Here is a 24,867-nt window from a genome sequence, read left to right as displayed (position 1 = left end):
GAATTTATATTTTTTCAGAGTGGGTTTACTGTTGCTTCTGGGGAGACAGCTAGGCTAGGAAAATACACTGTAATTCAGTTAAAAATTTGACTAAGTTGAGCTTTATTCCTCCTGAGGATTAATTTTGTAATTCATCTTTACTCCGTGGTGTAGCCTTTTGAGATCCTAACCCCCCGAACATTTGTTACTTTATTTTTAATCCCTATTTTATTTTAATTTATTTTTTGCGGTACGCGGGCCTCTCACTGTTGTGGCCTCTCCCGTTGCGGAGCGCAGGCTCAGCGGCCATGGCTCACGGGCCCAGCTGCTCCGTGGCATGTGGGATCTTCCCGGACCGGGGCACGAACCCGTGTCCCCTGCATCAGCAGGCAGACTCTCAACCACTGCGCCACCAGGGAAGCCCCTATTTTTAATCCCTATTTTAAAAAGTTAAAAACATATCAAAATGTGTAAAGAAATATAGAATGAACCTGCATGTATTTTTTTAAACTCCATTGTCTCTCCTAGGTGGATGGGACTGTGGAAATTTCTGCTCAGCTTGCTTCTCTTTTTCAAATACAGGATCCTACCAGGCTCCTCTTTTTGCTTCTCTTTTTTCCAGGTTTTTGTTTCCACAATTTATAAATTTTTGTTAGCTCTCTTGTGCATGCAAAAAAATTGTTTTATGATTTCGTTTGACTTTTCTAGTTGTTCTCAGGGGAAAAGTTGGTCTGAAACAACCTAATTTGCCATAGGCAGAACTAAAAGTTTATTCTGACTGCTTTTGAATGAAAATAATTTGTAGACTTAGCTTTGCAGTGTTTCTACTTTCCTATAAAGTTCTGAACAAAAAACTAAAATGAATAAAACTCACAAAAATAAGAATTGAGAATTTAAGAATCTCTATGTTGAAACTATCCTAAAGATCTGTCTTATATACAGTAATTTCAGGAAGGGGAGGAAGAGTTGCATCATAAAGAAAGGCAGTAAGAGAATTTAATAATTCAAAAAAAAATCTAGGAATTATTGATTTGGAGGAATTTTAATATAATTGATTAAAAATTAGTTTTGAGGGCTTCCCTGGTGGCGCAGTGGTTGAGAATCTGCCTGCCAATGCAGGGGACACGGGTTTGAGCCCTGGTCTGGGAAGATCCCACATACCACGGAGCAATTAGGCCCGTGAGCCACAATTACTGAGCCTGCGCGTCTGGAGCCTGTGCTCCGCAACAAGAGAGGCCGCGATAGAGGCCCGTGCAGTGAGAGGCCCGCGCACCGCAATGAAGAGTGGCCCCCACTTGCCGCAAATAGAGAAAGCCCTTGCACAGATACGAAGACCCAACACAGCCATAAATAAATAAAATTAAAAAAAAATTGGTTTTGAGTATATGAAATTATTGCCTACTTTTTAGTGAATGCCAGTCAACATTTATTGCACGTGTCTATAGAACTGCTTTTAAATATTCAAAAATTTCAGAGTTGGTGTGAATACATTTTTCAAGTTTATTTCAATTAAATTTAGGTAATCATCTAAATAAAATAATCTAATTTAAAATAATTGAGCAGATTAAAATAATAATCTGCCCAATTTGTTTAAAAATATTTTTCTCACATAAATGAAAATCCCACTGGTATGTGACAAAATTAACCCATATTCCCCAGTAAGGACCTCCTGGATAAATTGAGTCCATTTTTTTTCTCTTCACATGGTAAAACATGTCACTAATCACAGAATTAATAGCCATGAATGACATAGTAAAAGCAGTTCCTTACATTATTGTTCTTTTTTAAAACATTATTTAATATTAAATGTTTTAAGTTTGAAAATGCTATAATCTATTTTTTTAATTGATGGAGTTTAGTCTTGTCTATATTTTATGTGTGATAATTACAGACATATAATCAAGGTGTTCTTTTTTTGATGGTAATTGATTTAGGTTCATTCCTAAAAATAAAACATCCCAAAAAGTGAATGAAATTTCCTTATATAAAATATTCTGTCTTAACCAAGAATATTAGAAGGAAGTCAATTTACTTCTCTTTCTCTCTCTGCATGTGTACATCTATAACTACATCTCATTCATCTATAATAATGTAAGATCTAGACAAAACCTTCAGATTTTCTACTTGTCTTCTTTTAATTAAGTGAATTTCAGATCACTGATTTGTAAAAAAAAAAAAAAAAGTCTTGGATAATGAGTTACATGACAGAACTCTTATCTTTTTCCCTCAGAGGAAAAGGTCCATGGATTCTCTGGTAATCTCAGTGTTTAACTCCCAGGAGGAAGTGTTTAAGAATGTAAATCTTCAATTTTGGTTGTATGTGTACGTGTATGTGAGTGTGTGTGTGTATGTGTGTGTGTGTGCGCCTGCATATGCACTTGTGCATGCTTACACTTGGCATCCTTTATGCAGGTTAGGTAGGTATAGCCCTAAATTGAGTGTTTTTATTTTACTTTGTCTTAATATTCTATCTGCACTATTCAGTTTATCTAGTCTTCTTGTCTAATCTCTGGAGACTGTCCTCTATATATCACTGCTACTAAGATTTAATTCTAATTTAATAACTGAAATAAAGATGTGCACTAGTCCACTGACCTTTTTTCTTCATCACTTTCATTTTAGTTGACAAATGAATGTGAGATTGGGTGATTATTCTGAGCCTTCACCATATATTAAACCTTCTTGAACATTTTTCTCATAACAGAGTTCATTTGCTTGGTGCAATAAATAGTTGAATGTTCTTTCCAGTACTGTTGTTCTGAAGGAGTTTAACAGTTAGTTGATTTAAAAATCAGAAGTATTTCCATTCTGTTATTTTCTGTAAGATTTGTTCCTAAATTGGAAAAGCAGGTATTTATCCGATTAGCTCAAGCATAAAACAAAGGAAAATTTTCAGTGACTTGATTGTGAATTGTTTTTTATTTTTTGCTTAAAGTTTTACAAGAAACAGTGTTTTATTTTCTAACAAAATTAACAGTTTACATACTTTTTCAAATGACTGAGAACTTTCACACTTTGTTAGTAAAAAATTTTTTTTCTAACAGTTCAATTTATGAAATGGGGAAACTTAATACTGTATAATTATGTTAAACTGCTCTGCTGTCCACATATTTAGATATGTTCATTGTGCCAGAGGTTATTGTAATCAGGTTTGTAGGTACTTCTGACAAACCAGTATTGTTGATATTCAGAAAAAGATGTTTTAGGATACAAATTACAATTCTTTCAAAAGTAGCTCTTTCTGGTGTATACGATTAACAAATATTTTAAATAATTGTCTTGCCTCAAAATTTTAACCCTCTCTGATCTGAACAGAATTATATGCAGCTGTACATTTTCCAAAGAATTAGAAAATCTTTATTTAGTGGTAGCATTAGCTAAGACTTAAATTTTATTTCAAGTCAAGAAGATTAATCACTTGGTTGATAGCTAATATATTCCATCCTCTGGGAAAGAACCAACATATTTCCCATGAGCTGAACTAATCATAATTTATCTGTAGATTTCTTATTATTGCCAGTTTTCACAACAGAATGACTTAAAAAACTGGAATACTGCTTAAAAGTTTTATGCTTCTTATTTTAAAAGTAAAATATACTGCAAGAAATTCGGAAAACCCACAAATACATAGTGAAAAACAATTAGAGTATAGTTGATACATTCTGGTATACTTTCTTCTATGTTTCTTTGTATTTATATATATATATATACATATACACACATACACACACAAACATATTTTAATCAAAATTGGTATTATACTATAAATTTTCCTTGATTTTTTTCCTCTGAACAATATATTGAAGATTACCTTAGTTAACCATTTGTTTAATTTTGTACTTGTATGAACCAAACAGATACGTATATTCTGTGCCTAAATGGAGCTTATTGTCTAATAAGGGAAATAAAAAACAAATAAAAGTATTAATATAATTCCAGAGTGTAAGTTTTATGAGAGAAAACAAACAGGAACTATGAAGGAGAATAATAGTAGGGCTGGGGGACCTACTTTAGACTGGGTGTTTACAGCTAGAGGCTGAAAGGATAAAATAAGTCAGTCATGCAAGCGTGGTGTTAAGAACATTCCAGTAAGAAGAAATAGCAAGTACGAGGGCCATCGGATGGGAAGAGTTTGGTGTGTAAAATGATGTAAAAGAAGGCCAGCTGTCTGGAGCAAAGAGAAGGAGGGGATACTGGCCCATAATGAAGTTTAAGAGGTAGACAGGGGCAAGTCTTATAGACGAAAGAAAAGAGGTTTTATTTGAAGTACTGTGGGAAGCTATTAAAGATTTTTAGGGTAGTGAAATTGCATGACTATGTTTACATTTTTCAGATGTTTACTCTGGATGTTATGTGGAGGATGAATTGGAGGGGGAACAAGAGAGATAGGATGCTTTTGAGGTGGTCCATGAAAAGGAAGAAAATCTTGAATTAAACTGATGACAGGAGATAGGGAGAGAAGTGGACAACTGTGAGATATGTTTCGGAGTTGAAATTGACAACTTATGAGGTGGTGATGAGTAGGGTTGGTTGGTTAAAAAGGAGTTGAAAAGGATGACTCTCATTTATGGCCTAAGGAATCAAGTAGATGGTGATATCATTTATTGACAAGGGGTTGACTCGGTAAGGACCAGGATTGGGGTGGTGCTTGTGGTATAAAATAAATATTTAAAATTTAAATGTTAATTATCGGGGTCCCATAAGACAACCACACGTATAAGTCTAGAAGATAGTTGTATGCATGAGTCTTTACTTAGAGGCCAATCTGGGCTGATGATGTACATTTGGAAGTTATCATCATATAGATGGGATTTAAAGCCAAAGAATAGATTAAATAACCTAATAGAAAAGTGAAGATAGACAGATGAAGAGGGCCTGGAATTGTGCTCTGACAGTGAGAAATTGCATGTCTGAGAATCTAAGAAGAGAAAAACAGGGCATTGTGGTGTCAAAAAACCAGAAAAGCCTGCTTCAGAATGGAAGGAATGGACAGTTTTGTCAAATGCTGCTGAGTAGTCTGATGTGATGAAGGCCAAGAAGTGACCACTTGATTTAGCAATATGAAGATCACTGTTGACATCATCGAAAGCAATTTCAGGGCTATGTGTCAGAAGGCATATTATAGTAGATGTTCATAATTTATAGGTGATTAGCTGAAATTTTAATGGCTACATATTAATCTTCACTTGAGATGGCAGAGTATACTCAGCCACCCATATTGCTGACAAGCTTGTTTTAATGGCTTCTGGGCCCAAGTTGCTGGCTTTGCAACTCAGTGAACGTTACCCTGAGAATTCCACTCTAACTTCTTCCCTCTGAGTGAGGGTTTGGGTTAAAATCCACAAGAGGGATTGGGGTGCTGGGGAATATGGGTACTGCCTGAGTTTTTCTTTGAGAGTGTTGTACATTTGCTAGTTTGATATTCTCTGCTCTGGTCTGGAAACCATTTTGCCTCCAGGCAGTAGAAAGACTGGGAGGGCCCAGGCTCTCTCTGGTTCAGATTTGTACTCCTTGACCTCTAAATTGCTTTTTTGGGGTGCATGTGTACTATCAGCCTGTGTTTTTTGGTACATGCTCTTACTCCCATTCCCTTAAAATTAGAAACCATGGATAGGCTTATTGTTGAATCTTCCAGAGGCCTAATATATTCTATGCTGAAATAGGGGAGAGTCCTAGAAAGAATGAATGTATATTTTATAGCCAAAGTGCCTTAGGTTGGGACCCTCTACATCAATTTTCTCATCTTAAAGTAGGACTACTAACACCTACCTTGTGGGGTTATGGCAAAGATTTAAAGTAATGTGTGAAAGTGCTTAGAACAAAGTAAAGTACTCAATGGTGGTTGTAATTATTGTTATTGTTCAAATAAATGTTCAATATTTTTGAAATGTTGAATTAGTTACCTGGGTTATGATTTGCCTTTATGATTTTAGTCCAAGATATGAAACATTGCCTAATGCATAAGCCTCTGCAAACTAGTTCTTTTTCAGATACTTAGTAATAGCCATAATCGGGGACAAAGTGAGAGTGGCACGGACATATATACACTACCAAATGTAAAATAGGTAGCTAGTGGGAAGCAGCCGCATAGCACAGGGAGATCAGCTCGGTGCTTAGTGACCACCTAGAGTGGTGGGATAGGGAGGGTGGGAGGGAGACCTAAGAAGGAGGGGATATGGGGATATATGTATATGTATAGCTGATTCACTTCGTTATACAGCAGAAACTAACACACCATTGTAAAGCAATTATACTCCAATAAAGATGTTAAAAAAATTTATGTATGTATGTATTTTTCGCTGCGTTGGGTCCTTCGTTACTGCGCATGAGCTTTCTTTAGTTGTGACGAGTGGGGGCTACTCTTCGTTGTGATGCGTGGGCTTCTCATTGTGGTGGCTTCTCTTGTTGCGGAGCGCGGGCTCTAGGCACGTGGCCTTCAGTAGTTGTGGCACACAGGCACAGTAGTTGTGGCTCGTGGACTCTAGAGTGCAGGCTCAGTCATTGTGGCTCACGGGCTTAGTTGCTCCGCAACCTGTGGGATCTTCCTGAACCATGGCTCGAAACCGTGTCCCCTGCATTGGCAGGCGGATTCTTAACTACTGCAGTACCAGGGAAGTCCCTGTCATCAAGATTTTGTTTCATAGCTTTATTATCACAATATATGTGATAAGGTCGTGACCTTTACTTTATGGTGGATTAGTAGTTTTCTTATTCCTAATAAAAAGATAGTTTTGCCTTGAACTTTAATAAGAGTGCTCTGATAAGACAGCATGCATAATGCTGTTCAGAACTAAAGGTTAAAATTCCCTCTTTAGAATACCATGTTAGTAGGAGAGGAAGAATGTAAGCCGAATACAAAAAAAGAGATATAAAGTTTATATTTTTGCTCTACCTTTGGAAGCAGTGCCTGATAGCCTTCCTTCACATTGAGAGGAAGTAGTTCTGTTTATTGGTTTCCAATTCCCCTAAGATGGAGAAACTTATTTTTTCTAAGCAGAAGTGTGATACAGTAGCTTAAAAGCATGCAAGAATCGTAGGTCTCATTTTGCCTATCTAGATACTATAAAAATTAAAGCAGAACAAAACAAACAAAAAAATGATTGAATTGTGTAATAGATTATAAGACAGTTTTTCCCTGAATATGGCTAATAAACTATTCTGTGTAGAGGACTGCTTGATTATGAACTGAATATGAACACATATTCTCATAACCAAGCCCTCCAGTTGTAAGAATATGTATTGGTTGGCCTAGTTATACACTAAGTTAGGAAGAATATTTGTGATAAATTTAAATTTAAGGTGGAAATAACTTCTCTTGATTGGAAAGGGATTTGGCTTTCAAGTGGGGAGAAAAGTGGAGGAAGTGTTATTGTTGTTATAAGAATTTTCAGAAGCTGCTTTTCCAGTAAATGTGAATGAACTCAGGGCTCATTTTCTGAATTCCCTGAGCAAATAAGAGGGATGATATGATCTCTAAAAGCTTTTCTGAGGGCTTTACTTTATCAAGTCATTTGGATATTCATTGCTTATGTTTTCAAGGAAATATAATAATAAGCACTATACTGCAATATGTAACTGTGCAAGGCTTGATTTTAACCTCTCTCTCTTTTCCTCAACAGTTTGGAAGGACTGAAGTAATTGATAATACTTTAAATCCTGATTTTGTAAGAAAATTTATTCTGGACTACTTTTTTGAAGAAAGAGAGAATCTTCGTTTTGACTTGTAAGTTCCAGTAAAACTTGCATTTTAAAAACTGATTTTTAAAGACTACATCCATAACATAAGGTTGGGTCCTATGGATGTACTAAATACTAGATTATATTAGGAGGAAATCAGATTAATTCTATTTAGAGTGTGGCCTGAGCACCGTCCTCAGCATTGCTTTGCATTTTATAGATTTTCTCTACCTGTTTATTGAAAATATAAGTGATTTAACCACGTAGAAATGCTGGGTGGTATATATGGACATAATTTCAAACCATCCTATCCCTCAGTAGTTTTCTTAAAATTTCTACTTATACTCCAAGGTGATCCTCATATATTCCCATGGCTGACATTTCCCAGATCTTGGTTTCTCTCAGCTGCTTCTTTGTATAGTACATGGATCTCTGCCTAACTATGGCTCCCTTTATCTCTTTGTGGACTCATATTTCCAAGACTCAGGATGCTAAAGCTAGAATTTTTTTTTAACATCTTTATTAGAGTATAATTGCTTTACAATGGTGTGTTAGTTACTGCTTTATAACAAAGTGAATCACTTATACATATACACATGTTCCCATATCTCTTCCCTCTTGCATCTCCCTCCCTCCCACCCCTCTAGGTGGTCACAAACCACCTAGCTGATCTCCCTGTGCTATGTGGCTACTTCCCACTAGCTATCTATTTTACGTTTAGTAGTGTATATATGTCCATGCCACTCTCTCACTTGGTCACAGCTTACCCTTCTCCCTCACCATATCCTCAAGTCCATGCTCTAGTAGGTCTGTGTCTTTATTCCCATCTTACCCCTACGTTCTTCATGACATTTCTTTTCATAGATTCCATATATATGTGTTAGCATATGGTATTTGTTTTTCTACTTCTGGCTTACTTCACTCTGTATGACAGACTCTAGGTCTATCCACCTCACTACAAATAACTCAATTTCATTTCTTTTTATGGCTGAGTAATATTCCATTGTATATATGTGCCACATCTTCTTTATACATTTATCTGTTTAAGGACCCTTAGGTTGCTTCCATGTCCTGACTATTGTAAATAGAGCTGCAATGAACAATTTTGGTACATGACTCTTTTTGAATTATGGTTTTCTCAGAGTATATGCTCAGTCGTGGGATTGCTGGGTCGTATGGTAGCTCTATTTGTAGTTTTTCAAGGAACCTCCATACTGTTCTCCATAGTGACTGTATCAATTTACATTCCCACCAACATGAAAGAGTGTTTCCTTTTCCACACCCTCTCCAACATTTATTGTTTCTAGATTTTTTGATGATGGCCATTCTGACTGGTGTGAGATGATATCTCATTGTAGTTTTGATTTGCATTTCTCTAACGATTAATGATGTTGAGCATTCTTTCATGTGTTTATTGGCAATCTGTATATCTTCTTTGGAGAAATGTCTATTTAGGTCTTCTGTCCATTTTTGGATTGGGTTGTTTGTTTTTTTGTTATTGAGCTGCATGAGCTGCTTGTATATTTTGGAGATTAACCCTGTGTCAGTTGCTTCATTTGTAAATAGTTTCTCCCATTCTGAGTGTTGTCTTTTGGTCTTGTTTATGGTTTCCTTTGCTGTGCAAAAGCTTTTAAGTTTCATTAGGTCCCATTTGTTTATTTTTGTATTTATTTCCATTTCTCTAGGAGGTGGGTCAAAAATGATCTTGCTGTGATTTATGTCATCGAGTATTCTGCCTATGTTTTCCTCTAAGAATTTGATAGTGTCTGGCCTTACATTTAAGTCTTTAATCCATTTTGAGTTTATTTTTATGTATGGTGTAGGGAGTGTTCTGATTTCATACTTTTACATGTACCTGTCCAGTTTTCCCAGCACAACTTATTGAAGAGGCTGTCTTTTCTCCACTGTATATTCCTGCCTCCTTTATCAAAGATAAGGTGACCATATGTGCATGGGTTTATCTCTGGGCTTTCTGTCCTATTCCATTGATCTATCTTTCTGTTTTTGTGCCAGTACCATAGTGTCTTCATTACTGTAGCTTTGTAGTATAGTCTGAAGTCAAGAAGCCTGATTCCTCCACTTCCACTTTTTGTTCTCAAGATTGCTTTGGCTATTCGGGGTCTTTTGTGTTTCCATACAAATTGTGAAATTTTTTGTTCTAGTTCTATGAAAAATGCCAGTGGTAGTTTCATAGGGATGGCATTGAATCTCTAGATTGCTTTGGGTAGTAGAGTCATTTTCACAGTGTTGATTCTTCCAATCCAAGAACATGGTATATCTCTCCATCTATTTGAATCATCCTTATTTCTTTCATCAATGTCTTATAATTTTCTGCATACAGGTCTTTTGTCTCCTTAGGTAGGTTTATTCCTAGATATTTTATTCTTTTTGTTGCAGTGGTAAATGGGAGTGTTTTCTTGATTTCACTTTCAGATTTTTCATCATTAGTGTATAGGAATGCCAGAGATTTCTGTGCATTAATTTTGTATCCTGCCACTTTACCAAATTCATTGATTAGCTCTAGTAGTTTTCTGGTAGCATCTTTAGGATTCTCTATGTATAGTATCATGTCATCTGTAAGCAGTGACAGCTTTACTTCTTTTCCGATTTGGATCCCTTTTATTTATTTTTCTTCTCTGATTGCTGTGGCTAGATCTTCCAAAACTATGTTGAATAAGAGTGGTGAGAGTGGGTAACCTTGTCTTGTTCCTGATCTTAGTGGAAATGCTTTCAGTTTTTCGCCATTGAGGATGACGTTCGCTGTGGGTTTGTCATATATGGCCTTTATTATGTTGAGGAAAGTTCTCTCTATGCCTATATTCTGCAGGGTTTTTATCATAAATGGTGTTGAATTTTGTTGAAAGCTTTCTCTGCATCTATTGAGATGATCATATGGTTTTTCTCCTTCAATTTGTTAATATGGTGTATCATGTTGACTGATTTCCATATATAGAAGAATCCTTGCATTCCTGGAATAAACCCAACTTGATCATGGTTTATGATCCTTTAAATGTGCTGTTGGATTCTGTTTGCTAGTATTTTGTTGAGGATTTTTGCATCTATGTTCATCAGTGATATTTGCCTGTAGTTTTCTTTCTTTGTGACATCTTTGTCTGGTTTTGTTCTTAGGGTGGCCTCATAGAATGAGTTTGGGAGTGTTCCTCCCTTTGCTATATTTTAGAAGAGTATGAGAAGCATAGGTGTTAGCTCCTCTCTAAATGTTTGATAGAATTCGCCTGTGAAGCCATCTGGTCGTGGGCTTTTGTTTGTTGGAAGATTTTTAATCACAGTTTCAATTTCAGTGCTTGTGATTGGTCTGTTCATATTTTCTATTTCTTCCTGGTTCAATCTCAGCAAGTTGTGCATTTCTAAGAATTTGTCCATTTCTTCCAGGTTGTCCATTTTATTGGCATAGGGTTGCTTGTAGTAATTTCTCATGATCTTTTGTGTTTCTGCACTGTCAGTTGTTACGTCTCTTTTTTCATTTCTAATTCTATTGATTTCAGTCTTCTCCCTATTTTTCTTGATGAGTCTGGCTAATGGTTTATCAATTTTCTTTATCTTCTCGAAGAACCAGCTGTTAGTTTTATTGATCTTTGCTATCATTTCCTTCATTTCTTTTTCATTTATATCTGATCTGCTCCTTATGATTTCTTTTCTTCTGCTAAATTTGGTCTTGTTTTGTTCTTCTTTCTCTAATTGCTTTAGGTGCAAGGTTAAGTTTTTTATTTGAGGTGTTTCCTGTTTCTTAAGGTAGGATTGTATTGCTATAATCTTCCCTCTTGTAACTGCTTTTGCTGCATCACATAGGATTTGGGTCGTCGTGTCTCAATTGTCATTTGCTTCTATGTATTTTTTGATTTCCTCTTTGATTTCTTCAGTGATCACTTTGTTATTAAGTAGTGTATTGTTTAGCCTCCATGTGTTTGTGTTTTTTACACATCATTCCTGTAATTGATATCTAGTCTCATAGCATTGTGGTCAGAAAAGATACTTGATATGATTTCAGTTTCCTTAAATTTACCAAGGCTAGCCTGTGACCGAAGATATGATCTACCTGGAGAGTGTTCCATGAGCACTTGAGAAAAGTGTGTGTTCTGTTGTTTTTGCATGGCATGTCATATAAATATCAATTAAGTCCATCTTGTTTAATGTATCATTTAAAGCTTGTGTTTCCTTATTTATTTTCATTTTGGATGATCTGTCCATTGGTGAAAGTGGGGTGTTAAAGTCCCCTACTATGAATGTGTTACTGTTGATTTCCCCTCTTATGGCTGTTAGTATTTGCCTTATGTATTGAGTTGCTCCTATGTTGGGTGCATAAATATTTACAATTGTTATATCTTCTTCTTGGATTGATCCCTTGATCATTATGTGGTGTCCTTCTTTGTCTCTTGTAATAATCTTTATTTTAAAGTCAATTTTGTCTGATATGAGAATTGCTACTCCAGCTCTCTTCTGATTTCCATTTTCATGGAATATCTTTTTCCATCCCCTCACTTTCAGTCTGTATGTGTCCCTAGGTCTGAAGTGGGTCTCTTGTAGACAGCATCTATACGGGTATTGTTTTAGTATCCATTGAGCCAGTCTGTGTCTTTCGGTGGGAGCATTTAATCCTTTTACATTTAAGGTAATTATCGATATGTATGTTCCTATTCCCATTTACTTAATTGTTTTTGTTTGTTATTGTAGGTCTTTCCTTTTCTTGTGTTTCTTGCCTAGAGAAGTTCCTTTAGCATTTGTTGTAAAGCTGGTTTGGTGGCACTGAACTCTCTCAGCTTTTGCTTGTCTGTAAAGATTTTAATTTCTCCATCAAATCTGAATGAGATCCTTTCTGGTTAGAGTAATCTTGGTTGTAGGTTTTTCTCCTTCATCACTTTAAATATATCCTGCCATTCCCTTCTGGCTTGCAGAGCTTCTGCTGAAAGATCAGCTGTTAACCGTATGGGGATTCCCTTGTGTGTTATTTGTTGTTTTTCCCTTGCTGCTTTTAATATGTTTTCTTTGTATTTAACTTTTTATAGTTTGATTAATATGTGTCTCAGTGTGTTTCTCCTTGGATTTATCCTGTTTGGGATTGTGTGTGCTTCCTGGACTTGATTAACTATTTCCTTTCCCATATTAGGGAAGTTTTCAACTATAATCTCTTTAAATATTTTCTTGGTCCCTTTCTTTTTCTCTTCTTCTGGGACCCCTATAATTCGAATATTGGTGTGTTTATTGTTCTCCCAGAGGTCTCTGAGACTGTCCTCAATTCTTTTCATTCTTTTTTCTTTACTCTGCTCTGCGGTAGTTATTTCCACTATTTTATCTTCCAGGTCACTTATCCGTTCTTCTGCCTCAGTTATTCTACTATTGATTCCTTCTAGAGTATTTTTAATTTCATTTATTGTGTTGTTCATCATTGCTTGTTTGATCTTTAGTTCTTGTAGGTCCTTGTTAAATGTTTCTTGCATTTTCTCTCTTCTATTTCCAAGATTTTGGATCATCTTTACTATCATTATTCTGAAGTCTTTTAGGTAGACTGCCTATTTCCTCTTCATTTGTTAGGTCTGGTGGGTTTTTACCTTGCTCCTTCATCTGCTGTGTGTTTTTCTGTCTTTTCATTTTGCTTATCTTACTGTTTTGGGGTCTCCTTTTTGCAGACTGCAGGTTTGTTGTTCCCGTTGTTTTTCATGTCTGTCCCCAGTGGCTAAGGTTGGTTCAGTGGGTTGTGTAGGTTTCCTGGTGGAGGGGAGTAGTGCCTGTGTTCTGGTGGATGAGGCTGGATCTTGTCTTTTTGGTGGGCAGGTCCATGTCTGGTGGTGTGCTTTAGGGTGTCTGTGGCCTTATTATGATTTTAGGCAGCCTCTCTGCTAATGCATGGGACTGTGTTCCTGTCTTGCTCGTTGTTTCACATAGGGTGTCCAGCAGTGTAGCTTGCTGGTTGTTGAGTGAAGCTGGGTGTTGGTGTTGAGATGGAGATCTTTGGGAGATTTTCACCGTTTGATATTACATGGAGCTGGGAGGCCTTTTGTGGACCAGTGTCCTGAAGTTGGCTCTCCCACTTCTGTGGCACAGCCCTGATGCCTGGCTGGAGCACCAGGATCCTGTTCTCCACATGGCTCAGAATAAATGGGAGAAAAAATAAGAAGAAATAAAGAGGATAAAATAAAATAAAGTAAGATAAAATAATTAAAATAAAAAATAATTATTAAGAAAAATATTTTAAAAGTAAAAAAAAAAGAAAGAAGAAAACTGGACGGTCAGAACCCTAGGACAAATGGTGAGCAAAGCTATACAGACAAAATCTCACACAGAAGCATATACATACACACTCACAAAAAGAGGAAAAGGAGAAAAAATAATATATCTTGCTCCCAAAGTCCACCTCCTCAATTTGGGATGATTCGTTGTCTATTCAGCTGTTCCACAGACGCAGGGTACATCAAGTTGATTGTGGAGCTTTAATCCGCTGCTTCTGAGGCTGCTGGGAGAAATTTCCCTTTCTCTTCTTTGTTTGCACAGCTTCTGGGGTTCAGCTTTGGATTTGCCCTGCCTCTGCGTGTAGGTCACCTGAGGGCATCTCTTCTTTGCTCAGACAGGATGGTGTTAAAGGAGCATCTGATTCGGGGGCTCTGGCTCACTCAGGCTGGGGGGATGGAGGGGGATGGATGCAGGCGAGCCTGAGGCAGCACAGGCCAGCATGACTTTGCACCAGCCTGAGGTGCGCCGTGCGTTCTCCCGGGGAAGTTGTCCCTAGGTCATGGGACCCTGGCAGTGGCGGGCTGCACAGGCTCCCGGGAGGGGCGACATGGATAGTGACCTGTTCTGGCACACAGGCTTCTTGGTGGCGGCAGCAGGAGCTTTAGCGCCTCATGCCCGTCTCCGGGGTCTGCTCTGATAGCCGTGACTCGCGCCCGTCTCTGGAACTCCTTTAAGCACCGCTCTTAATCCCCTCTCCTCATGCAGCACAAAACAAAGAGGCAAGAAAAAGTCTCTTGTCTCTTCGGCGGCTCCAGACTTCTTCCGGACTCCCTCCCAGCTAGCCGTGGTGCACTAACCCCTTTAGGCTGTGTTCACGCCACCAACCCCAGTCCTCTCCAGGCATCCGACCGAAGTCCGAGCCTCAGCTCCCAGCCCCCGCCTGTCCCGGCGTGTGAGCCTCTCGGGCTGGTGAGTGCTGGTTGGCACCGATCCTCTGTGCAGGAATTTCTCTGCTTTGCCCACCGCGCCCCTGTTGCTGTGCTTTCCTCCGTGGCTCTGAAGCTTCCCCCCTCCACCACCGGAGTCTCCGCCTGCGAAGGGGCTTCTGGTGTGTGGAAACCTTTCTTCCTTCACAGCTCCCTCCCACTGGTGCAGGTCCCGTCCCTATCCTTTTGTCTCTGTTTATTCTTTTTTCTTTTGCCTTACCCAGGTACGTGGGGACTTTCTTGACTTTTGGGAGGTCTGAGGTCTTCTGCCAGCAATCAGTGGGTGTTCTATAGGAGCAGTTCTACATGTAGATGTATTTCTGATATATCTGTGGAGAGGAAGGTGATCTCTGCATCTTACTCTTCTGCCATCTTCTCCCTGGAATAAAGCTAGAATTTTTAATATTCTTTTTATTTTGATGCTGAATCAGGCATATTAAAATATTATCTTTAAGTTCAACTCCCTATCCACAGAGAACCTGGAGTCAGTCTGTTTACAAGATATTATTAGTTATTGAGTTTTTGTTCCACAGAGGTGAACTGTGATACTTACCCACTTTCCCACACTGTTGTCTAATTTTAGCCCTCCTTGTATTGGTTTCTTAAGTCCACGTCATTTCACATTCATAATTGTGGCTATTATAGAATTGCCTTAGTAGAAGGAAAGGAAGGAAAATGGTGCTCTAAAAAGTATGATAGCAATCAAGTGTTAGTCAGTAGACCAGAGAGCAAAAATGAAGAGCTGGTCAGGTCATTCTGGAGAGAAGTAGGTAAAGAATGATTTACCTGTACACAGAGTGGTGGTCACGTGCTCATCTCTACTGAACATGAGACTAAGGAAGCTAATGGATTTTAAGGAGTGTCCAGGTAAGAAAATATAATTCCACTGAACTTGGTGTTGGTTAGTCATTTAAATATTATGTCTATTTTACCAAATGCCATTTCAAGAGTTACTTTGACAAACTAATGACTCAAATGAGAATATATTAGGTTCGGGAAGCACCTGATACTTATACCGTGTTTGTCAAGCTCACCAGGTATGCTTGGTATGGACAAGGAAGACTTAAAGGTAGGAAGAAAGTTAGGCCATTGATAGAACAACGTATTTCTCTAATATTTTGTGATAAATCAGTAATATTGTACTGTATGTGATTCATGGAATTAAAAAAAACCCCAAAACTTCAGCACGCTTACTGGTGGAAATATGGAAGAAAAGAATGATTAGATGGTTTAATATGTTTGTTACTAATATCTTCCAGTTTTTTATAAACTAAGTAAAATAACTATGGAAGCTCATACCGTTTGAGAGTAAGTTTTGTAAGTACAGACAAAAAGATGTGGTTCGTGATAGTAATACTACTGCTATTATTCACAGTTTGTAATAGAATCATTGCTATATGTAAACAGATTTAACCAATCCAATAAATTTCTGAGGCAGAGTTATCTCATATATATATATATTTTTTTTAGTTTTTCGGTATGCGGGCCTCTTACGGCTGTGGCCTCTCCCGTTGCGGAGCACAGGCTCCAGACGCGCAGGCCCAGCAGCCATGGCTCATGGGTCAAGCCGCTCTGTGGCATGTGGGATCTTCCCGGATCGGGGCACGAACCCATGTCCCCTGCATTGGCAGGCAGACTCTCAACCACTGCACCACCAGGGAAGCCCCAATCTCATTTTTGTAAATGAGAAAACTGAGGCCTGGATAGTTTAATGAACATGTTCATTGGATCTGTGCTTTCCAATATAGAATTAAATTTTGCATAAAATAGTTTATAATTTAATTGTACAAAGCCCGAATGTCTAAAATTTTATGAAGAGAATAAATAATGCCTGGACTGAGGAATTTTTATTTTTGGTCTTCGTTATCTAATACTGATGAAAGTAAATGTTTGAAGTGTTCTACTGCACAGTGAATGTAGTAATGGAATATATTTAATATAAGTAAGCAAAAGTAAGAATATATAGGAAATTAGTATGTTTGATTAGAATGGGAGCATGTTGTATTATTTTATCATAGTGTAACAAGAAGAAATAAAGTACCAAATTAATGTAGGTAAATGATATATTTTAACTTCTTCAGCTTTTTCCTTTTTTCTAAAATTTACAGGATTTCTCATAGAAATTGTATCATGTTTGAAATGTGAAAGCATATTGCAAACTTGAGATAAATAAGTATCATTTAAACTTTTGAATGTATTTGGTTAATTTCAGAAATTTGAGTCAAATAATATTATTTCAATTTTATATGATCTCTAAAAAATTCAGACAGTTAGGACCACAGAAGGGGATACCTGGAGAAGATTATCAAGAAAAGTAACAAGTATATTCTCTTAGTTTATGTACTATTTTTGATATCACTTTAAATAATTTCTTCTGATTTTGCACTTTTGTAAGTATCTCATATAACCTGGGAGAGCAGGCTTTCTTTCTTTTTTTTAAACATTGTGATTTTTCCACTATATCTGTCTAAATAAATGTGAAGAACAGTGTAATTGTTCTCTAGTTATGAGTACCTATTTATCCATTGTACCTATGATTAGTTTTTTAATTTTGTCTTAGCAATGTATTAGTCCTAGGAGAAAATGTTCATTGTAGAAAATTTAGGAAATGAGAAAAGGATAAAGTAGTCAGTAAAATCACCTGTAATCCCAATGTGCATCACTCAGAGCACTACCACAAATACTCCAACATGTTTACAGTAACATGTCCCTTTGAAGGAACAGCAGTGCTAAATAGTGCAGTAGTCTACATTGGCCAACAGATAGGTGTAAATGGTTTTCAGAATTGTGTTTTATTTAGTTAACCTGTGTATTGATTTTACAAAATTCTAGAAAACAATAAAAAAGAAGCTTTGGAAGTACAACATCTAAACAATTGCATATTATGGAAGGTTTGAGAAATGGCTTTGGGGAGGTATTTTTAGTTAGCTTTCAATGCTGATAGAAAATTGTAATCAGAGAGAGAGAGAAAGAAAATGAATGAATATGTATTCCTGATTCCTGGCAGCAGTGGCCCAAATTCCTGTAAGTTCTTATTAATCCACAATTATTGTTATGGTGATTTGCGTGAGATATTTTTAAGATTAGTTTATCAGCTATGAGTCGTAAAATTCTCCTGCCTTTTTGATTTGATGTGTACTTACTCATTAAAGAGACATGGTTTCTGTCATCATGCTATGTATATATCACAGATAAAGTCATAAACTTTTATTTATTTTGTTATATAACTGTTACACCTATAATAGTATAGGTACTTTATAAATTACTTTGTTGTCATAGTTGAAAATTTTATTATTGGCAGAACAGCTGTACAGAAATGTCTTTGAGCAAGAAGTGTGGGTAGCTGTATCACTATGTAGTATGTGAGGAGAATGTGAGAAATCAGATATAATTCTTTTCGCTCTTGTTTTTCCATTTAGCCTAGAACAACAACAAGGGAGTTATAAGTGTAGGTTTGACTTACCTAGTAGATGATTTTCCTCCTTGATAAATCAGGTGGTGATAATTATGGAATGTATTATGTTATTACAATCTAGTTTTGAAGATTCTCAACACTTTGGGGGAAAGTATGTTGCTTTATTTTTTCCAATAATTGTCCCAACACTGCCAATTCCAGTTTTTCCCATTGGTTAAGGGCTACCTTAACAATGCCAAGGTCTAATTGCATGACTTTTCAGTCACTTTTGTTTATTAGAACCATCTCATTTTGTTAATAGTTATGTACTATTCATTTTAAAACTTTAATCTCAAACTTAATCCAAAACTCTTCACTTTCTCTCCCCTCATTTGGAGCTTCTATCATAACTACTTGCAGGAGAGAAGGGGAGTGGAAGAGCAGAAAGCTAGGGGAGTTGGGAGGCAGATATGTGGGTTCTACAAAGCCTAGACCTTAGAGGATACTGGCCACAGGGGTCACATATCAAGGGGACTAAAAAGCTGTGCAGTGTGCTGAATCAAATCTCAGAGACAGAGTTTTGGGTGAAGTAGAAAAGAATAGCTTTATTGCTTTACCAGGCAAAGGGCGACACAGCATGCTGCTGCCCTTGAAAGGTTGTGTCCCAACCTGGGAAGATTTGTTGATGAGTTTTACAGCAAGGATTCAAGGGTGGGGTTCCTGATAAGATTAGTGTGTGTTCAGGGCCTTCATTCCTCTAATCTGGTCCCAGGTAATCTCTTGATGTGCTTCTCTGATTCCTTTAATCTGGCCTCAGGTGGTCTTCTCTGGAATGAATAATTCCAACATCTTCCATTTGTTGGAGGTTTTAATTCTATAAAGAGCTTAAAGATATTGTTATGTGTACTCCTTTAGGGTGAACCAGGGCCCTGCCCCAAGGGTGCACTATTGTTTCTCTGCTGCTCCTCCCTTGTCTCTGCATCCCCTCCCTTCCTTGATTAGCAACTGTTGTAATCTGCCCTTTGGAACTCAGGGAAGCTTATGTAGGCTGGAGTCTGTTCCCTACAAATGAGAAATGGGGGAAATGGAAAGGCTTCCATACCCAGGAGCCCCAGAGGGTCCTTCTTGCTTTCAAAAGGACATTGTTCCTTGTTCTTCAGCTCTTAGAAGGCACTTCCTAACACTGTCAGCTAACATTCTCTTCGATTGGCATCCTAGGATGGACCTATAGGCAGGTTCTTTAAGTGGCAGGGAAACCAGATGCTGTCCTCCTCTTCACACAATCACCCTAGGTTTTGGAGCTCCCCTTCACCTTGCTTTAGGGAGTGGAAAGAACCTCCTGATGTGCCCCCAGAAGTAAGGAATAGCCTGTCACTTCATGAGTAAGCTTTGTGGAGAAGGGTCTGACCCTAATGAGAGTGACTCAACGGGATCTGTGAGCTAAGCGTGAAGAGAAATGTAGTATCTTTTGTTTACAGCTTTGGCCTTAGTGGGAATTTCAGAAATACAGGAAAAATTCCAGTCAACATCTGTTACCCTCCACTAGAAAACATAATCCTTAGGAGCCATTCAAATCAGTTACTGCCAATTCAGTACTCTACTAATAAGATTTCAACAACAGGATGAAATGGTTTACAAAATTGCTGTTAGTACATTTAGGCACAAGTGTACCATCCTGGGGGTAAACTACTGAACTTCTGCTTTGCAGTGTATTCTCTTTTACTTAAGGAGATTATGGCACTTATAAATATAGACAGACACCCACATTCACACAGCCCCACCCCCATGCACACAGATATATTTTTAACTATTTAGGATGTCGTGTTTATGTTCTGACTTGTGAGGATTAAAACCAGTGATAATTTTAGAAAAGTTAGAAGGAAAATTCTCTGAGAAGAAAAATCATGGTAATTTCAAGTGCATTGTAATCCAGCATATTATTTAAAGCCTTCAGAGGTATGCTGTAAATTACCTATTTTTGAGGTAATAGCATTAAAAGCTTTGTTAAAGACAATGAAGGAGGATTGTATGTGAGGATACTTAAACTCTTTGTGATGAAAACATAAATACTTTTCTGTTTGCTTTTTTAACTGAGCTGAATATACAATGTTATTTCTCCCTAGTCTACACTAAACCCTTTATAGAAAATGGTTTCCAGGGATGATACTTGAGAAGGAGCCAGCAGAGTTATGTTTTACCTTTGATATTGCTACTGTTGCTAATTTTAATTTTACACTTAGAAATTGTTTTGAACGAGAAAAATTTCTTGAATAAGAAAAATATTTTTTAACTAATATTTGTAGGTCTTCAGTAGATGTCGGCAATTTGTTGATTCAAAATTCTAGTTTACAGCTGTTGAGAGTGTCAAAATTCCCTGACATGAAGAAGAGTAATTTGTAATTCTTCTGAAGCAGGTATTTGCATCACACAATTTTAAAGCCAGTTTGTGGTAAACATTCTTTGCTATGGAGTAAGTGCACCTCTGCCCAGAATCAGTACACTCAGTGAACTCTTTTTCTTTGCCTTTTTTTGACTAGATGCTTCATTTCTCTGTGAAACATTTTTGTTATGTGAGAGGGAAGACTTAAACCTTAAAAAAAAAGCAGTTAATTTTTGGTAGGAAGCTATGCACAAAGAATGTGAAAGGAATATGATTTGGGAGAAAGACTGGAACCAGTACAAATATTTTCCTATTTAAGAATTCAGTAAATTGAGATTGTTTTGGTTATTAACAGCCTTTCTGTTTCTAAAAATTTTTTTAAAACAAGGAGCTAAAGTGACAGTAGGTGATGTTTTTCCAGGATCTCCTTAAGAAATCATTTATTTCCAGTACTAAGTGATCAAAAATAGGACATATAATAATCCTATATAAATACATTTCTTTTTCCATAAAATACATGGTTTCCCCAAGTTCTGTGATTGGGGAAATATAATATGCCATTACTTTGGCCAAATTTCAAAATTAATGAGAACATTTATGATATTAAATAAGAATTATGATATAATTATAATATACTTATTTTTATATATAATTATATAATGTAATTATAATTATAACAAATGATAGCCTGTTATCCGCACTTGTTTTAAAAGGGAAATTTCAGTTTTTACGGATATTAGGAATCTATTGATTCACAGAAAAGGGAAATTTTAAACTTGTCTTATCGAGCAGAAGAATTCATGACTGTGAAAATATTAGGACTTCTACTTAAGTTGTAGAAATAAAAGCACCCAGGGATTGTGAATTCTACCTTTGGTATGTAGGCCACAGATTATGAGAAATTTCTAAATTTGCTAAGTTTTTCTCCCTATTCATATAATTTTGATTCATTTTTTATTTATGTTTTGGGGGATATACTGACATTTTTCTCTAACTTTATTTTGTGGAAATAATTTAAATTTTATATTTTAATCTTTTAGGTATGATGTTGATTCGAAGAGTCCCAACTTGTCAAAACATGTAAGTTCATATTTTTATGTTCTTTATGATGGTTGCAAATATAAATTATAATATCATGATTTGATTGATATTTATGTTGATTGATTAATATTAAATGTCCACAACTTATGTAATAAATGCATTGAAAATAAATAACATTTTTAAAGAACCCTAGAATAACATTTGGAGAAGCTTATTGAAAGAAAGATATCTTCAGTATGTGAAATGGATTAATCTTACTTATTTGTTATATTTGGTTTTTTTTAAAGAAATGATGTCAGTTCCCTATAATGTTCAAAGTTGGATCAGGTTAAGAAGATGAAATAGTAAGATTATGTCTTTTTGGGAGTCTTCACTTTTGAGAGGATAGAAGGTACTAGGGTGTAGGCAGAGTGATTTGCTATTCTGCTGTCCCTGTAGTTCATTTGTTCAACAGTATTTTCTAAGTACCTCCTCATGCCAGGTACCATGGTAGTTTCTGATTGTACAAGATGAGTAACACAGACATGGAGTCCATCCACAAGTCACTTACTATCTTTTTTTCCTTTCTGGGCTCTGATCTTCCCATTCCTTTTCCTTAAGAGATTTACTCACCAGGCAACAACTGTTATCTGGGGAGTTTCCAGGTTCAGGAGCAAAAAGAGTGTCAGAGTTAGGCAGAAAAAGAGGAGGTGGTGGGAAGTGAGGGATGAGAGTGATATTCTTTGGCTAAGCACTGGTGGTTTTATCAACGGAATATTGACCAGTTTGGAATTAGGCCATATCTAATAGGAAGGGCTGGATGGGGGTGAAAAGAATATTCTGAAAGGGGTTTAACTAGGTTTTAAGTGAAATCTGAGTATACAAATGTAAAATTGGTGGCTGTGCCAGTGTTGCGAGGTCAGCCAGACTAAAGTTCATGCCCAGAGGCTCAGAAGGTGAGATTTTTCTATTTTTGTATGCTATTAGATAGAATAGGTAGAGATCTATCTATCTAGATAGATAGATAGATAGATAGATATGTATAATTTCCTGTGTAGTTTGCAGACAGGGAATGTCATAGTTCAGAGAAGAGAGAGGGGATGTAGGGGGTGACCCCAAGGTGATTTGGGAAAACTGGAAGCCTGATAATGGTGGTAAAAAAATCACAATTTACTGATCTTTTCCTTCATTAAAGGAGGTATGATATTTATTTCTGTTATGGAGTATAGAGCAGAATCATTTGAAGAAAGATTCAAAGGTTAGTCTTTGTACAATTTGAAAAGAATACTGTAACAAGCTCATTACTTCCCATAAGTAAAGTTCATTGCAGTTGCCATGATACCCTTCTACTCCTTAAGATAAGACTTTTAGCATGTAGTTAGACATTTAAAACTTATTTACATAGCTTTGTATTGGAAGTTTTCGAAACTTCATTGGAAGAATCAGAAAAGGAACCACATTTTCTAGTTAAAATTATCTAGTTGCAAGGAACAAAAATGCATTAACTTATCTCACATGGAGGGGGTTTATTGAAGGGATTTAGGAGCATCTCATAAATGTGACATGTAACTTGCTGTATGGGAATTGCTGCTAGAAACAGGCATGGTGGGTTGGACTGAGACAGCTATTTTCTCTGTTTGTCTCTCTCTCAGTCAATAAAGCCACATATTCTTTTCACTATGGCTTTTCTCTGAGCTTCTGTTTCTCTCTGAAGACCAAGTTTCTCTGTTTATTCATCCTGTGTACATAGGGAAAATGACCTCCCTAACACTGACTGGGCATAGACTTTCAAGTGCCCACTCTCTCTGAATATAATTTCTCAGTGTTTCTCAGTTTAGACTAGTCTTCAGAGGGCATAATAACTGAGAAGTTAAGGACATTTTCATGGGGTTGTATATATTGAGGGTGAGTGTGAGGACTACTACTACTAACATGTAGTCCTTACCATTGATGTTCAGGACATAGTATATGGAATATGGGATAGGAAGGTACCTCAAACATGATTAACTATGTCTTCCTTTAATAATCAGTAATGACTAAATATTTTTATGTAAGAGATATGTCTTATAGAAGCCATCAATGTACATATCTTTTCAAATATTTTTCTTTTGTAGAATAGCTTTTTTTCATAAGTAAATATCCTGACTCTGTTTTACCGTCATGATATCTCTTTTACTATCTTCTCATACCATACTTCTTTACCAAACAGCCTGGGTTTCTATCAGAACTTCCTTTTCATTCTCCCTTCAATTTCTTTACTGTATTCTCATGTTCATTTCTGCTTAAACTATTCTGACATAGGTTAGATCAAAATGTAGTGGCCTCCCTTCATTCTTTACTTTACTTGATCTCCCCATTATTTTGGACACGATTGACTACTGTATTCTTGAAATACTTACCTCCCTTTACTTCCATGGAAATTTTTCCCTTGCTTCTTTTCCTACCTCTCTGTTTATTCAGTACCTATTATATTTTAGTTTCTCTTTCTCCTCCTATTCCTTAATATTAGTGCTTCTTATGGCTTTATTTTCAATTTTCATCTCATCTCATTGTATAAACTCTCTTTGGGAGAGTTCAGTCATTTACCTGTCTTATCTTGATGTTTCATGTACCCTCTGTACACCCCAGAAAATCTAAGTTTCCAACTGCTTGTCAGATATTCCTTGGTAGATATTCTACAGAAGGCTAAAATTCAAATATATCAAAAATGTATTTTTGATGACCTTTTCCATCCCAATTTTGCTCCTCTGCCTGTATTATCTTCATGAGAATAATCATCAACACAGTGTACTTATTTAGAAAACTTTCATATAATTTTCCCGATCCTTGTTATGACAAAAACATTTCAAGTTTCTGAAATGATTCTCTCTTTTTTTTTTTTTTTTGCGGTATGTGGGCCTGTCACTGTTGTGGCCTCTCCTATTGCAGAGTACAGGCTCCGGACACTCAAGCCCAGCGGCCATGGCTCACGGGCCCAGCCGCTCCGCGGCATGTGGGATCCTCCCGGACCGGGGCACGAACCCGTGTCCCCTGCATTGGCAGGAGGACTCTCAACCACTGCGCCACCAGGGAAGCCCTGAAATGATTCTTTAAAAGAAGACACACTTAACTCTTGAATGACTGAGAATAAAAATAAATAATTAACAGCACACATAATATTGGCTTGTTTAATACCATAACACAGTGCTTTAGAGACCCTTTAAAAAGGAACTGAGAAACAAATTGTGTTTAACTTTAAACGCATT

The 24,867-nt window shown here is 36.8% G+C and overlaps 1 protein-coding gene across 3 annotated transcripts in view; it reads left to right on the top strand.

Annotated features, from left to right (window-relative positions):
• The window catches only part of CPNE8 (copine 8), a 368,836-nt gene that overhangs the window by 73,405 nt on the left and 270,564 nt on the right, over nucleotides 1-24,867 (top strand). For all 3 annotated transcript variants that reach the window (XM_067696130.1, XM_067696129.1, XM_067696131.1), the window contains 2 exons: nucleotides 7,599-7,702; nucleotides 21,643-21,682. In XM_067696130.1, the coding sequence (XP_067552231.1) occupies nucleotides 7,599-7,702; nucleotides 21,643-21,682 (144 nt within the window). The remainder of the gene's footprint in view (nucleotides 1-7,598; nucleotides 7,703-21,642; nucleotides 21,683-24,867) is intronic.

Source organism: Pseudorca crassidens, chromosome 11 (assembly GCF_039906515.1).
Source record: "Pseudorca crassidens isolate mPseCra1 chromosome 11, mPseCra1.hap1, whole genome shotgun sequence".
NCBI lineage: Eukaryota > Metazoa > Chordata > Mammalia > Artiodactyla > Delphinidae > Pseudorca > Pseudorca crassidens.
The sequence above is the reverse complement of the archived record's forward strand: the minus strand, read 5'-3'. Positions and strand labels throughout refer to the sequence as shown.